Source organism: Alligator mississippiensis, chromosome 1, assembly GCF_030867095.1.
Source record: "Alligator mississippiensis isolate rAllMis1 chromosome 1, rAllMis1, whole genome shotgun sequence".
Taxonomy (NCBI): Eukaryota; Metazoa; Chordata; order Crocodylia; family Alligatoridae; genus Alligator; species Alligator mississippiensis.
This window is the reverse complement of record NC_081824.1, coordinates 38787564-38802676: the sequence shown is the minus strand read 5'-3', so window position 1 is coordinate 38802676 and position 15113 is coordinate 38787564. Positions and strand designations below refer to the sequence as shown.

General features: G+C 44.0%; 1 protein-coding gene across 1 annotated transcript in view; it reads left to right on the top strand.

Moving 5' to 3' along the window:
* The first annotated feature begins 734 nt into the window (after positions 1-734).
* SNTG2 (syntrophin gamma 2) overlaps positions 735-15113 on the top strand; it is a 625784-nt gene continuing 611405 nt past the window's right edge. The window contains exon 1 of the mRNA XM_019492704.2: positions 735-1018. Coding sequence (XP_019348249.1) covers positions 944-1018 — 75 coding nt within the window. The 5' untranslated portion in view covers positions 735-943. The remainder of the gene's footprint in view (positions 1019-15113) is intronic.

Below are 15113 nucleotides of genomic sequence, written 5' to 3'. Positions count from 1 at the left end.
GTAAGAGGCTGCTACTTTCTCCCACTTCTCAGGGATCCTGTTTTGAGCTGGGTGAGGGCTGCCTCTTCTTTTTGAGGACAAGATCCGGAAAAGTCCCGCCAAAGAGAGCATGGGCTTCTTCCCTTTCTTTTTTTTTAAACACTGTGCAGTTAAGACTCCTCAAGACAAGGGAAGGGGGGAAACAAAGGGCATCATTCATTTGGGGTCTGGCTGGCACAGCTAGCCCCAAATTCAAATGCAGTCCCTCCCTGACTGCAGCCAGATGGTGTAAATCGGAAGAGCCAGGAGGCTGCTCTAATCTGTGACTGGGCATATAAATAGGTGCCCTCATGCTTTTCAGCTTCTTCTTTGACTCCTCTCCAGGGTAGGGGGGAGAGAGGAGTCATTGAAAGGGCCCTGCCCTAGGTTCAAATGAAAGATGGATAGACACCATGAGGCATGTTGCAGCACTGCCTTCCTAGCCGACTGGCTCTTCTTTGGAGCTGGACAGTCCTTTTGGGGGGGGCATGACTTTGCACCTGTGGCCCAAGTTTACTAGTCAGTCGTGCAGAGCATGCACTGTGTGACAGGGACCATCGTGCCTGTCACAGGGGGGCGGCCAGGGCAGCCCGTTTGCACAGCCCAGGTCCCTCTCGGCTGCAGGAGACCTCTCCGCGCCCCCTCCTCCCCGCAGTTTTGGGCGGGAAGGGCTGGGCCGCGCCGGGGCCCAGGGGAGGGCGAGAGGGAGCGCGGGGCCGGGCAGCGACGGCGGCGGCGCCTTGCCCGAGCAAAGCAGAGCAGAGCAGAGCAGAGCAGAGCAGCGAAGTTCAGGAGGGAGCAGGCGCCGCCGCCGCCTCCTCCTCCGCCGCCTGCTCAGCCCCGGGCGGGCGCGGGGCGTCCATGCGCGCGGCGGCGGCGGCGGGGCGCAGCGTTCAGCCGCGGAGCCGCCCGCTGCACGGGGGACATGGAGGCGGCGGGGAAGCAGCCGCCTGCAGCGCAGCAGCGGGAGCGCCCGGCCAGCCTGCTCGTCCCCACCTGGGCAAGTAACCCCGCCGCGGGCTCGGGCGCGGGCGGGTCGCACGACGGGGGCTGGCCGTGCTTGCCTGGGCAGAGCCGCTGCCCCTCCGCACGGCGCCGTCCAGCCCCCCTGGGAGCCGGGCCGGGCCGGGCCGGGCCGGGCTCTCCCCGCCGCCCCGAAGACGGGAAACTTCCCCGCGCCGCTGCGCCAAGTCGCCGGGAAGTTGTGGCGGGGGAAGCCCGGCCCGGGGCGCGCTGCAGACCCAGGGGCTGCGCCTGCCTCCGGCCCGGCCGAGACCCCCGAGCGGAGGGAGGCTGTCGTGTCCGGCCGGCCGGACCTCAGGTCCAATACTGACCGTGTGCGCGCACGCCTGCGACCCAAATACTGAGTGTGCGTGTGTGTGCGTCTCCCCAAGACCCCAGACCAGTCTGTGTACATCTCTCAGACCCAAATATTAAATGTGCGTGTGTGTGCGAGTCTCTTAAGACCCAAATCTTCTGTGTGTGTGTCAGTAAGACCCAAGTAATAAGTGTGGATGGGTGTGTGTCCCTAAGACCCAATATGGGGTGGGTGGGTGTGTGTGTGTGTGTGTGTGTGTGTGTGTGTGTGTGTTCATGTATCCCTAGGTCCCAAATATTAAGTGTGTGTGTGTGTGTGTGTCCAAGTCCCAACTAGTGTGTGTGTGTGTGTGTAAGCTCTGGTTAGTGCATTAAAATAAGACTACAGAAAGTTATTTATTCACCATTGAAAAGTAGAAAAAAAATGTTTCTTGCCATGAGTGAGGGCATCACTTTTTAAGTGAGTCACTGAATGCCTTTGGATGTGGCTTTCTGCCTGTATTGCCCTTCATTGAGCCAGCTGCTAAATGCCAATGAAAGTGCACTCCTCCTTTGCATGACTATGTACTTTAAATTCTTAGCAATATGCTGTAATGTTAAAGCCAGGCACCTGTTTGTGAGTGTGTTTTAACACATACTTGAATTGTTTGAATTTTTTTGAATTTTTCAATTGTAGTTTAATCATATCATATGCGATTCATACAGTCAGAGTGCCATGCTGAGCAAATATTATTTCTGTATTCTAAAGTGTATACTTTTATATGCATTGAGAACCAACAGCTGATTAGGGAGTTGGAGGGGCAGGCTTATCACCACATATTTAAAAAACATATTTTTATAAATGATGCCCTCTGATGGTTGATCTCCACTATCCCTGATTGAATAAATGAAAGCAGTCTGGTATCCCTGGTTTGAAGAGCTCTGTTCCATGATTATAAGGGACTTTAACTATGAACAATATGATGTTCTTCATAGGGCATGAGTAAAATTTATGATAGTCTTTAAGTACAGTTGATAGTCTTATTAATCATCTAGAAATAATTTTATTATAAACACAGTGCATAAAACTGATTGCTTTTGTTGAAATATATAAGCATCCCACTTATTTATGCCCTGTCCTGATATCTTAAATTAGTTATTTACATGGCTTCTAATGACATGCTATCCTTGAACTCAGCTAGTATTTTTTTTTTTTAGAGAAACTTAAGTATTTCTATCTTCTTTCCAATGTTTTTTCTAAAAGCTCTGTTCCTTTTTTCTTTACCCTTAAGTGGATGAAGCATCCACTAGCATCTAGCATCAATAAACTAGCATCAATAAACATTTTGATTATTTTTGTGAGCTTCAGTAATTTTTAAACAATAGATCTAAATATAGAAATCTATGATTTAGATATGCTGAGAATGTGAGTGACAACTAATAGAAGTTGGTCAAGCAACTGAAAATTTTGCTTTATATATAACAGAAGTGTCTAGCTTTAGCACGTGTATATTTTCTGAATGTATCCCTGTATCTGTGAGGAGATTGCTGTATTCATTAATATGTTAAACGATTCACAAGCAAATGATAGCTTTAAATGTGGAAAATTCTGAATTGGGCTTAAGACATGTTATTCCACAGCTTTTAATTTGAAAGCCATGTTCTAACTTGTGAATAATCTATGCAGCAATTATCTTAAAATTTTACCTATTGCGTAGGTTGGAAACTAATGCATGACAGTTTGGAATATTTCAGTATTAAAGGTGAAGTTTGCTCGTTACTATTAGATCTAAAGCTATAATTAGCATTTGTCTTGCAGTAATGTAGATATGTAATATCCCCAATACAATAAGAACCAAATCCTGTGCCTACTGGAGACCATGATAGAATTCCCATTGACATAAGTGGGAACAGGAATGGGACCTGGCAAATGCTCTCCTGTTGATCTGAGCATTTCTGAAAACTTTCTGTAAGGTCTGAAATTCTAATACTTGTAGGTATTTAGGCATCTTTTTAGAGATGCAGGGGGAATGCCTGTTCCACTGATTACAATGGGAGCAGTGGGTTTACTGCATCTCATAATATCAGGCCATTCCATGAGTGCAGATGAAACTGAAATTGTCTGATTTACTGCATTAATCAAGTAGTATTGTCTTAACTACAGTTACTGACCATTTACCAAAAGTGGGTATGTTATACCATTCTATTGGTAAGGTGTTTTTTGAGTTACTATAAAAGCACAGTTGGTGAATTGATTATATTTCATGCAGAATCTGTTCAGATTTCACGTAGTACTAATCAACCGGTTGCCACTTGAGGATTAAATGCCACTGAACACATGTGCCACAGTTCATTGTATATCTGTTAATAACAGGATCTTAAGGAATTTCTGCATTCTAAAAATTTATGAAACTTGTGTTTTCATTTGGCAGATTATTCAATAGTTCTGTGGGAAAAATATCCAGAACAATGTTGGTTTTTGAAAATACAGTGCTATCTTATTTTGTAGTCCAGAAAATGCTTTTATTTTCTACAAATGAGAGAGAAATATTATTTACATTACTACAAACTTGTATTGAATATTTTATAAACATTGTTAGCTTGTTGGAAAACAGGGGCAAAGTAGTAATCAGTGAATGAATGAAGTCTCAGATTTGCTTGAAGTAGGTCCTGATAGATGTTTATCACTTTGGTTTTATGTTTGATCTAGCTGACTTTCTAACAGCATGCACTTTCTATCAATGTTCAAAACTTCCAAAAGCTTATTTCTATGTCTGCCTATAATTTTCCTTCTGTCTGTCCATCAAAAAGGAGTAAATGCATTCACAGAAGGTCAAACCCATTAGCAGTGAATAATACTACAATGTGTATTCCATTATCTTAAGTGAGTTTTTTATCTAATACAGGTTCTTATGTATTGCTCACTATTTGTACTAGGGCTGTTACTGAAAAAAACATATACTTTCTTGAGAATATGAAAAGAAGTGAGAGACAAACTGTCATTACTAGTGTATGAACTGAAGATTTTAAAAATGAGAGTGGAATTAATGTAGTGCTCTTTGTCTTTTTGTAATTAAATTTTGAATTAATTTTGGGGAAATTCTCTGTGTATTTTATGTTTACTTTATTTCATTAGTGAGAGGGATAACTAATATTTGGTTTTCTAACTTTTTTTTCCATGTGTGTTTGCCAATGGCATATGTGTGTCAGGGGAAATTTCAGATAACTTGTTTCTTTTTGAGCCTCTAGCCAAAGTACATTTCAAAGTCTACAGAAACAAAATAGGATTCGTATGTTTTTGGTATAAGTGGCTCTTCTGGAGGTGGAGAGGAGAAGATTCTTTAAATGGTTAAAAGGAGACCAAAAATGAAAGCAAATTCTTTTGACTAAAATCTCTTTGAGCTAAAATGTTACATTATTTCATGTCTTTACCAGAGCATAAGGACCAGATTCTCAGTTTATGCAAATCATCACATCTTCAGTTAAGTTAGTGAAACAATAACTATACTAGCTAGAAATCTGGCCTGACGGGGATCTGAAGAGCTTTCCTTTTTCTTTTTTTCTCATTTGCTTATCAAATATTCCAAATTAGTTGTACACAGCATTTCCTGCGTTCTCTGTACTCTGTTTGTAAAATAATACCTTTATTTCTTCCCTCATTTTAATGTGCCTAATCATCAGATACTAAAAGAGTTGCAGAATATTTTATAGAACTCTTCTCTTAAAAATTAACTGACCAATTTTGGCAGGAACTAAGGGAAGTTGTAGCTTTTATTATTTAAAGCTAACACTAGATGTCATCTTGCAACAGTCATCTAGAACTTGCATTTAGCCCTTTCCATTAGTATTGGGGCATATTTACCTCTTTGGTTCTTTTGGAATACATTTTCACTATTAATTGGTATCTTACTTCTCAACTTGGCAATTCTCCATAATACACTTTGGGGATTGTATTCAATTCCATTACATGACTGTCAGTAATGAGTACTTGCAAGCAATGAAGTTCATGCTCTCTCTTTCCTTTATACCAGCCCCCCATGTCTCCATTGAAAATGGCACAAATTCCATCAATTCTAAACACTAATTTCAGTGTCGCTTCGAAATAACACCTGGTACATGGCAGCACAATATAACTAAATTACTATGTTTTGTTATCTCGGTTCAAGTTTTCTGTTTAAATGTTTGGTGAGAAAAAAATTCTTGGTTGGTGTTTTGTTTTAAAGTGGACAATGTGAATTTGGGGTGGGGGGATACACAATTGTAGCATGACAAAAATCTTCCATGTATTTCATTATTGCAACCTGTACAGTAATGCTTGTGTGGTGGGGGGTGGTGGATAAATCATTGTTAATGTCGGAACAGTTCATTTCCTAAAAGTCAAAAGTATCCACAATTAAACTATAATGTTACCATCCATACTAAATAAAATTCCTTTGCCTTGCAAGCTAAACATATTTCTCTCTCTCGTCTATTCCCCTTCCCACCTGCTTTCTTTCAGTTATCAAATACAACCATTACATTGTCAAAATCACAGATTTAATTTCTGCCTATTTAGGCAGAAATAACACTTTATGATCTTTTTTACTTTTTGAAAACGAAATCTGTTAGTAACTTAGTACTGTGTTTAAAGTTTTTCATTTGGTGTTTTGAGTGGTGTTTCTCTTCCCCCTCCCATGCAAAACCCTTTTTCATTCACCTCCATTTCATATTCTATTCCTATTGGTGATTGTTTTCTGTAGACCATTCATTAAAGAGAACAGACCAAAACCCCCCCACCTTTCTGTGGGTTTGTTTCTTCAAATACTAACACTCCATCTGCAGCATAGGAGAGATTGAAGAGTTGGGAAATCAGACAAGCAATCTAGAGAATGCAAAACCATACTTTTTTCCACTGTGGTTGCTTGAGACAACTAACTAAAATGGATCCTTAGCCAGCTCACACACAGTATCTTATATCCCTTTTCCAACTTTCTGATGATCTGCTAAATTTCATCGGTAGGAGTCCTCGTTTGATTGATTTGTTGAGATTCATTGAAGTAGGTCTGCTATAGCAAGTAATAGGATACTTGTAAGACGGAAAAGGTGGTTTCCCTTATGGAAAGACAAGTTCTGCTCCTTGGGCAATTTGTTTGCAAGTCATTTTCTCATAAGCATAAATCTTGATATTCTGAGGCCATGAACCTGCAAAAACTGTCATACCACTATTAAATAATACCCATATTGAATGTGAAGGCTTCAGCTTAGATGCTAGCCATCTATATAAATAATAAAAAAGACTATCTGTTGCAAAGAGATTGCAATAAAAATGTTGAATACAATACAACTACTTTTTATATCCAAAGTTAGATCTTTGCAGGATGGGACCTGTGACATTAATATTGAAGGCCAAATGTGGCAATAATGAAGGTGTGGTATGAGAAATCTAAGTGGGGAAAATTGTTGTTGATTATTGAGGTTTGAGTGGGAGATAATGAATGACAAATGTAACTTTGACTACTACTGAAGCTGGCCTGTAAAGTTTTAACTTGGTTTAAAACTAAAGAGAAATAATTAATGTTGAATTTATTGAATTCTAGATAAAGGAGAGTAATTGGGCTTTGTGTGTATGTTATAAATTCAGCTATTTCAAGTCAAAAGGCAGGATGTAAAGCTGTTGCAGTGCTCTACTGAATTCCTCAACATATCCTGCTTCCTGGAGAAGTGGCTTTTGTCCTTCTGTGTCCACTCTGCAGTGGTTTTTTTAAGTGTATAAATCTGATTTTTTCTTCCCTCCTTACACTAGCTTAACAGTAGCAACTATATAGCTGACACCCCAGCATGAAGTGTGCAGAAGCCCCTGAAGTGACTGCTCTGACTCATGTTTGGGGATAAATGTGGAATTTTCATTGTATTTATTGGAATCTTCCTCAATTAAAATCAACTTTAATATTTCATAGTAGTGGGGCAAGTTTTATAAATAGTCAGGACCCAAGAAGGAGGCTTCACTTGGATATCTGGTCTTGTTAATTCTCAAACTAAACATGCATTTTAGATTTAAAAATTATTTTCTCCTTAATATGATTCTGATTCTATTATTTTATTCCTGATTCTGCTTCTTCTTGCAGCAGTGGTATGACTTTTTTTTTTCTTAATTTACACTGCCTTTTGTTGGTGTCTGACAACAAATAATAGGCAATCTAAACACATATTCCATCTACTTTAGATATTTATTCATCAGCAGTTCCTGTGGAAGTACTGGGAATTCTGGATTAGGAGGAGAACTAGGTCAGATGGAGCAAAAGAAAAAAAAGCAACTGTACCTAAAATTGAAAATGAACAGGAACTTTTACTGAGTTTTTCATTTAACACATTAATTATCATTTTCTTGCACTTCCAAAATCTACCTGGGAATGGAGGTAATAATGGTGAAGTTTCATGAGGAAACTGTATTTCTAGCCTGTGGTAGTAACAAACTCATGAATGTGTATCTCTACGAGATTTCAGGCCAATTTTTGTAGATTCAGATAATTTACCTAAGCATCTGAGCTTGTGGGCTAAGTATAGACATTAGGGGAGGTTAAATCAATTAAAAATGTCTGCCTGATATCAGGTGAGTTAAGATGGGGGGGCTAGCAGGAAAATTGGGGGTCCACTGGTGGATGGGGGGGAGATGTGACCCCATGAGGGGTGGGCAGGCTGGTGTGACCTGCAGTTGGGGTAGGGTGGAAGGCATGACTTGTGAATGAAGTGGTGTCCCCCCTCAGCAAACCTACACCTTCATCTCTCCTACCTCTCCCTCCACTACACTGAGACTTACTGAGCTCTAGCAGTGGCAAACGCTGATTAAAAAAAAAAAAAAAGGCTGCACCCCAAGTGCCTTGCGGGATGGGGGTTGAGAGGGCTGGCTGGTCGGAGCAGGGAAAGCAAGGAGCAGGGGGAGTAAAAAAAAGTGCAGGGTGGCGTGAAAAGAGCAGCCTCAGGGCTGGGGTCAGTGGCTGGGTTTTTTTCAGGTGCAGGGCTGTGCAGGGAAAGCGTACAGAAGTTCTATGCACTGGTTTGACCTAAACCGAATAAGTTTGATACTGCATAGATCCACGTTTATCTTAAACTGGGTTCTAGAATTCTTAGACCAGTTTGTATGCATGGAACTTCTATTCAGTTACAGGTTTAGACTGACCGCCTGTCACTGAGACCGGGTCTGTAAGTGTAAGGTAAGCACCAGAACAAGCTAAGTTTAAATTGGGTGGCCATTTTGAATTTGATTTAGCCTCTTCAAATGTCTGTACAGTGGAGTCGCATCTTACGTGGGGGTTAAGTTCTGAAGTTGGTGCGTAAGGCAAAAATCGCGTAAGGCGAAAATCGGTGATTATACGCAGGGTGGGGGGCGGGGCTTGAGTTTGCATGCGGCGCTGTGCTTAGAGCTGTGCAGCCGGTGGCAGCAACGCAGCACGGGGTGGTGGTGGGAATGGCTGTGTGCCGCCCGGCCACCACCACGCTGCAGCTGCCACCCGGCGGCCGGCCGCACAGCTCCATGGCGACAGCGGGAGGTTTTGGAGGCAGTGGCCGTCATCGCCATAATGGGCCTCCAGGTAAGTGGCAGTGCCGCATGCAAACTTAAGCCTTGCCCCCCCTCCCACCCCGCATATAGTTGAATTCACGTAAGTTAAATGCACGTATGATGTGACTGACCTGTACTTAGACAAGGTGATTACATGAATCTTTTTTTTCCATTTTGGGGTGTTCCTGCAGCTATCATGTTCTCATATACAGTACTATCTCCTTAGATCCCATCTTTTGTATGTTTGTATGCTAAGGCTAGAAGCATGGGGAATAAACAGGAAGAATTGCAGGTCCTAGTACAATCAAAGAATTATGATGTAGTTGAGATAATAAATGTGAATTTGGCCATGGATGGATAGACCTTGTTCAGGAAGGACAGACCGGGGGGGGGTGGGGGGGCAGGGAGTGATGGCATAAATATATATGCATATATGCATCACCTCCTTTTTCCCCATCTGACCTTCCTGAATAATATATATATATATATAATAATAATTTATAATTATAATATAATATATACTATAATATTTGTATAGTAAAAGCCCTGTTATCTGGGATGATATTAACCAGAATTCCGACTGGCTGGCCAGATGTGGGGGGTGGTTTGTGTCGGGGTGGGGGGGTAGCTTGCACTGCTGCCACCCTCCACCCTGCGCTAATGCTGCTCCGTGTCCAGCTGAGAATGTCTACCCTGCAGTGCTGCCGCTCTGGCCACCCCCATCCCCCTACTCTGCGTCCAGCCAAAAAACAGCTGGTCTCAGCTAACTGGAATTTTTAGATACCCAGCACCTCCCCATTCCCCACTCATGCTGGATAACAGGGCTTTTACTCTGTGTGTGTGTGTGTGTGTGTGTGTGTGTGTGTGTGTGTGTGCGTGTGCGCGCGTGTGTGTGTACACGCACACACACACACATAACACAGGAGGTGTCTTATGTATAAAGGTGATGCACATGTCTTCAGAAGTGCAGCATGAAGTGGAAGGGAGGTCTGTTGAAAGCTCTGGGTAAAGGTCAGAGAGGAGAGAAGCATGAGGTATGTTATGGTGGACTTCTAATACAGGCCACCATATCAGGAGGAGAAGGTGGCTGGGGCCTTCTTTAAACAAGTGATGGAAGCTTCCAAATCGCCGGGCCTAGTTTTCATGGTGGAGTTTTAATTATTGGGACATCTGCTGGAAGGGAAACTCAGCAGTGCACAAGTAGTCCAGCAAGTTCCTGGAGGGTTTTGGGGCCAAATTTTTTATATAGGTGGTAGAGAGGCCAACTTGGGAGAGAAGCTCTTCTAGACTTGCTGCTGGTAAACTGGGAGGAATTGGTTGAAAATGTGAAGTTGGAAGGTAACTTGGGCAACAGTGACCACAAAATAATAGAGATATAAGCATGTTAAGGTGAAAGAGGAAGCACAACAAAGACTGGACTTCAAGAAAGCAGGATTTAACAAACTCAGGGAACTGGTGGGCAGGATCCCCTGGGAGGCATATCTGAGGAGAAAAAAGTACAGCGAGCTCTCCTGGACTCCCTAAGGTGACTTGCTTAAGGGCACAAGAACAAGCTATCCTGATGCAACAGAAGAATGGCTAGACAGTGATCTCTTCAGAGAGTTGAAACTCAAAAAGGAATCATGTAAAAAGTGCAAGCTTGGTCATAGTACTAGGGAAGAGTATAAGAGTATTTGCACAGGTATGCAGGAAGAAAATTAGGAATGCCAAGGCACGGTTTGAGGTGCAACTGGTAAGGGACACAGAAGCCGATGAAAAAGGATTATACAAGTATGTCAGAGGAAGACCAGAGAAACTCTAGGTCCCTTATGCAGTGTGGAAGGCAATTTAGTTATAGATGATACAGAGACGGTTGAAGTATGTAGTTCCATTTTTTTACTTCAAACTTAACAAACACGGGCTATTACCAGATGATGAGTGCAGTTGGCAGCAAAGTTAGGGAAGGAGTCAAACAGCTTAGAATAGTGGTGAACAGGTTAAAGATTACTTAAAGAATTAGATGCTTTCAGGTCAGCAGGGCTGGCTGAGATGCATCCTAGGGTATTGAAGGAATTGGCAGAGGTAATTTCAGATCTATTGGCTATACTTTTTGAGAATTCATAGAGGTTGACTGAGGTCCCGTGTACTGGATCATTGTTCTCAATAAGTAGTTGTCAATGGCTCAGTGTCTAGTTGGACAGAGGTGTCAGGTACGGTCCATGTAGTTCTCAAAAGATAAAGGAGTTACACTATAGAAGAATAAAGCTTGTTTATTCAGAAAGCAGTACAAGCCTGCCTACAGTTCTGCTGTTCCCTCCGTAGGCCAAGGTAACAACTTATACATAACACTCTTAAAGGTATCCACACATCTTCCCCTTTACATGTAACATATCAGTGGCAACTGGTCGGTAGGGGGTGCTGGGGCGCAGCCCCGCCAGTTTCAAAACGACATGATCAATCATGTCATGATTATGCAGGCTGATCCAATCCACTACACGTACGTGCAGTAAGACACCTTGGAGCAATCTCCTTACCACCCCAGTGGCACATGTGCAGTGGAAACACTTGAACAGTTTGAATAATTGAGATAGCTACTTGTTTAAGTGGGCAGCAGAGTGCCCCAGCCCAGGTAAAGAGCTGTTGGGAAGAAGGTGGAAGATGGGGGTGTTACCAGATTTGCCCATCACTTTGGGGTGTGCTTATTTATTAGGGATACATTTTTAGGGTCTTTGTAATTCTATCAATGTGCTGCTTGTGTTACTTGTGTTTCTATATGGAGCTGTATATCTCCCTTCTGCAAGTCCTCACCCCCAATGGAGCTATCTTGCAGGACTCAGTTTCAATGGGGCTGGGTTCCTCCAGTCACCAAATCAGTCATACACACAAACACACACAGATTAATGTGACATACCTGACCCAGCTGGGTTGATCAACATGGACAGACTGACACCCTCATATGCGAGGAATCAGTTCATTAAGGTAACAATAAAATGCAGTCAGACACAAGCGCACAGAATACCTCTGAATCCAGCTGGGTGTCTAGCTGACACCGTCATGGGCCAGCATTCAGTTCATAACGGCACGTCTGAGCCAAACTGGGTCAATCAGCCTGTACAAGCTGATCCCCTTATGTGTTTCAAACTCAGCACATCCCAATCTTTTGCCCTAACTGTCCTAGTAGTGGTAGCCTCTTGATGAGCGGACCCACAGTATTTCTGGGCTTCACAGGGATCTTTAGCTTAGGTAAAAGAAGCGTTGCTGCAGAGCAAGTGGGGAAGGAGAGTAGAGAAGGAAACATACACTTGGTTACTACCAGTTTGACTATAAAAGTTATTTATTGCTGAGTATATGAAATGTATAATGGTACTAGTAATAATAGACATGCAAGAAAAACAAAACAATTACAATACTACCCTGGTTTCACTAAGTATTTGGGGAAGCTTAGCTCAAGCCTAACTAATACAGTTCAGGTTCAGAAATCTATGCCTAGAGAGAAAAGAGAAAAGAGAGAGAGAGCTGGGGTCTCACCAGTCCAAGGCACTTGGGTTCCAGTGCTGACAGGTAAAGTTCTTAGCACAATCCTTGAAGGGAGATGATCTGTTTCTTCCAACATCTTGAGAACAACAGTGGATGGTGTCAGAGAGATTTCTTCTCTTCAAGCATAACTTTGCTGCTTTTTTACAGATTTTTATACCTTTAGTTCAGCTTCTTCAAAGCATTTTTTAATAGTGTAAATAATTGTCTTTTCTATTGACAAGGGGTTATCTGGTTTGGAACATCTCAAGAAATTGATTAACAACGAGGAAAAATGTAAGTTTTTAAGGAGTAACCAGACACTTAGGAGCCAGCTTGAAATTCCTGTGGATAGCAGATATACTGGATGGGGTACCTCACTGTTTCTTCAGAAACAATAGTTAGCTTGCAGTGTTAGGGTTTTATATTTTTACCTGTGGTGAATATGCCTCAGCTTAGCATGATTTTTCCATATCTTGCTAAAAGGGATTGATTACTTGGAGTGTTCATAAACTTTGTGGGGAGGACTTCCACCAGTTATCCCGGAAAACGTATGACAGCATTTGTGGTCAGAGCTCTAATGGGCTGGACGCTGTGATGAACCCTTAACCATTGTTCAAATGTTGCCCATACCCCCTCTGACTCAGTCTCTTGCCTCAGCGTTCCCTAACCCGGCAACCGAGTTTTAGTCAATCAAGTTTAAATAGGCCTCTCATACAGGGACCGGGGAATGTATGGCCCGAGATGCCTATTAGACTTTACTTCTGCTTAGTTCTGGTTAGATGAGGGGGGGAGGTGTTGGGGGTGGGGGGGGAGAAAGTCCTTTGTAAATCCAGATTAGAATTGGTCTGCTAAATGCTGAGCTGGATGTGTGTAAATGTGGGTTGATTAGCATTTGGAGCACAGATTCCCCATCATGCAGTGTTCCCCTGCTTTTCTGATCCCAGAATTCAGTGTGGTCCTTGCCTTGGAATCTGTTCTCCATCCTGAATGCTAATGAAGGTGCATTCCTGTCCCATCTCCCATTTAAATGAGTTATCTGGTTCCACCTCAGATGCAAATGAGACCAGGGAGTTGCTCCCTTATCTGGAGGGATTTAGGTGCGTCTCCCACTGCATCTTCATTGTCTTTTGTAATCAGTTCTTGTTTAGGTAAAGGTGGGGAGGGGAAAATTCTTTGTGAGTCAGATAGGCTGTGTCCTGTGCCTGGGTTCCCCAAGAACAGGAAGCTGAGAGGTAACAGGGGTGCCACATGCAGAGACATGCACTGATCTCCAGGCAGCCTGCAGAGCAACTTCAGCAGGTAAGTGGGGAATAGGGGAATTGAGGCCCTTGTAGGGAAGTAGCAGGGCAGGGCTGGAGCTGCTGCCCAGCCAGGTGGGGCTTGGGGCTGGGCCTGTAATGTGTGGCTGGGCCCCAGTGGGGAGCAGGACGGGGATGTGGGTGGCTTGTCCGGGGGAGAACCGGCTCCCCAGTGCTGTGCATACCATGGGGGAGCTGGGGCATGTTTCCCCACTTTGGCTCCCCCGTGCCATGCCCCTGGATGACCTGCTGGGCTCTGATTGTCCCATGACCCAGCCCAGCCGGGGGTCCATTCATGGTTCATGAGGCCTCAGCCGGGCTGGGTTGTGGGACAATCGGAGCCTGGTAGCTCCTCCAGGGGTATGGTGCCAGACAGCCAAGGGGGGCCCATGATCCCCTGATCTTTGCACCAGGCATGGGTGGGCTGCAGCTGCGAGCTGTGCTCTGCCTGCTCCATGCCTTACTGATGCCTTTGAAAGTGGTGTGGTGCGGTGCTGTGTTCCTCGCTGTCTGGCCTGCCCACTGGCAGGACTCACATGGCACTGCACTGCTTTCAGCCCGCTTGTGCCCCGTGCAAAGATTGGGGGGCCAAGGGGTCCCCCTTGGTTGTCCGGTGCCATGCTGCTGGAGGAGCCGCCAGGCTTTTCCTAGGGACAATGCAGAGTGGGCACAGGGGACCCACAGACTCCATCTCCTCTGGCCTGGCAGTGCAGCGAAGACTGGCTCTGGTGTGGGCGCCCCTGGGTAGTGCAGGGTAGCGAATTAACAGGGACTGCCTGCCCCAGGCAATGACTCCAGGTGCAGGAGAAGGGACAGGCACAGTGGGCCCTGGCCCTTATCACGGCCCTGTCTCTGCTCCAATCCCTGCCTGGTCCCAGCCCCATTCCCCACCCTGGCCCTTCTCCCTCCATCCACTGACTTTCCGGGGGGGGGGGGGGGGGGATGCATGTGTATGTGCGCATACTCATTCAACCCCCCTCAATTTTTTTTCTCCCTCTGCCTATGCCACCCACCTAACATGTCTCCAAGTTCACCCGCCGCACATGTATCATATTCCCATGTAATACTAACTTTGGCAGTTTAGTTCAACTCATAGTTATAGCACATTTTAACAGGTCTCTATTAGTCTGTCTTGGCTTTTTTGCTCTAAGTGATCATCTCAGTTTCTCTGCTTTCTTAGTTCTTGTTTGGCTTCCTTGTTCAGATGTCTCTACTGTGTCATTTTTAATCTCATGTGTCATTTCTTGTTGTTCTGATGTTAGCTCTGTTTCCTTTGATGAATCTCACGATGCTACTGCTTTTCTCCCCTTTACATGCTGCAAGTGTCATCTGTTCCTTCTTAAAACCTTTCCTTTTGGTGTGACTACTTTATATGATCTGGGAGCTACGTGATGAGAAACTAGTGCTTTTCGTTTCCATGTTTGTCCATTTAAATAAGCACCATATCTTTGTTGCGCAGCTGTGGTAAC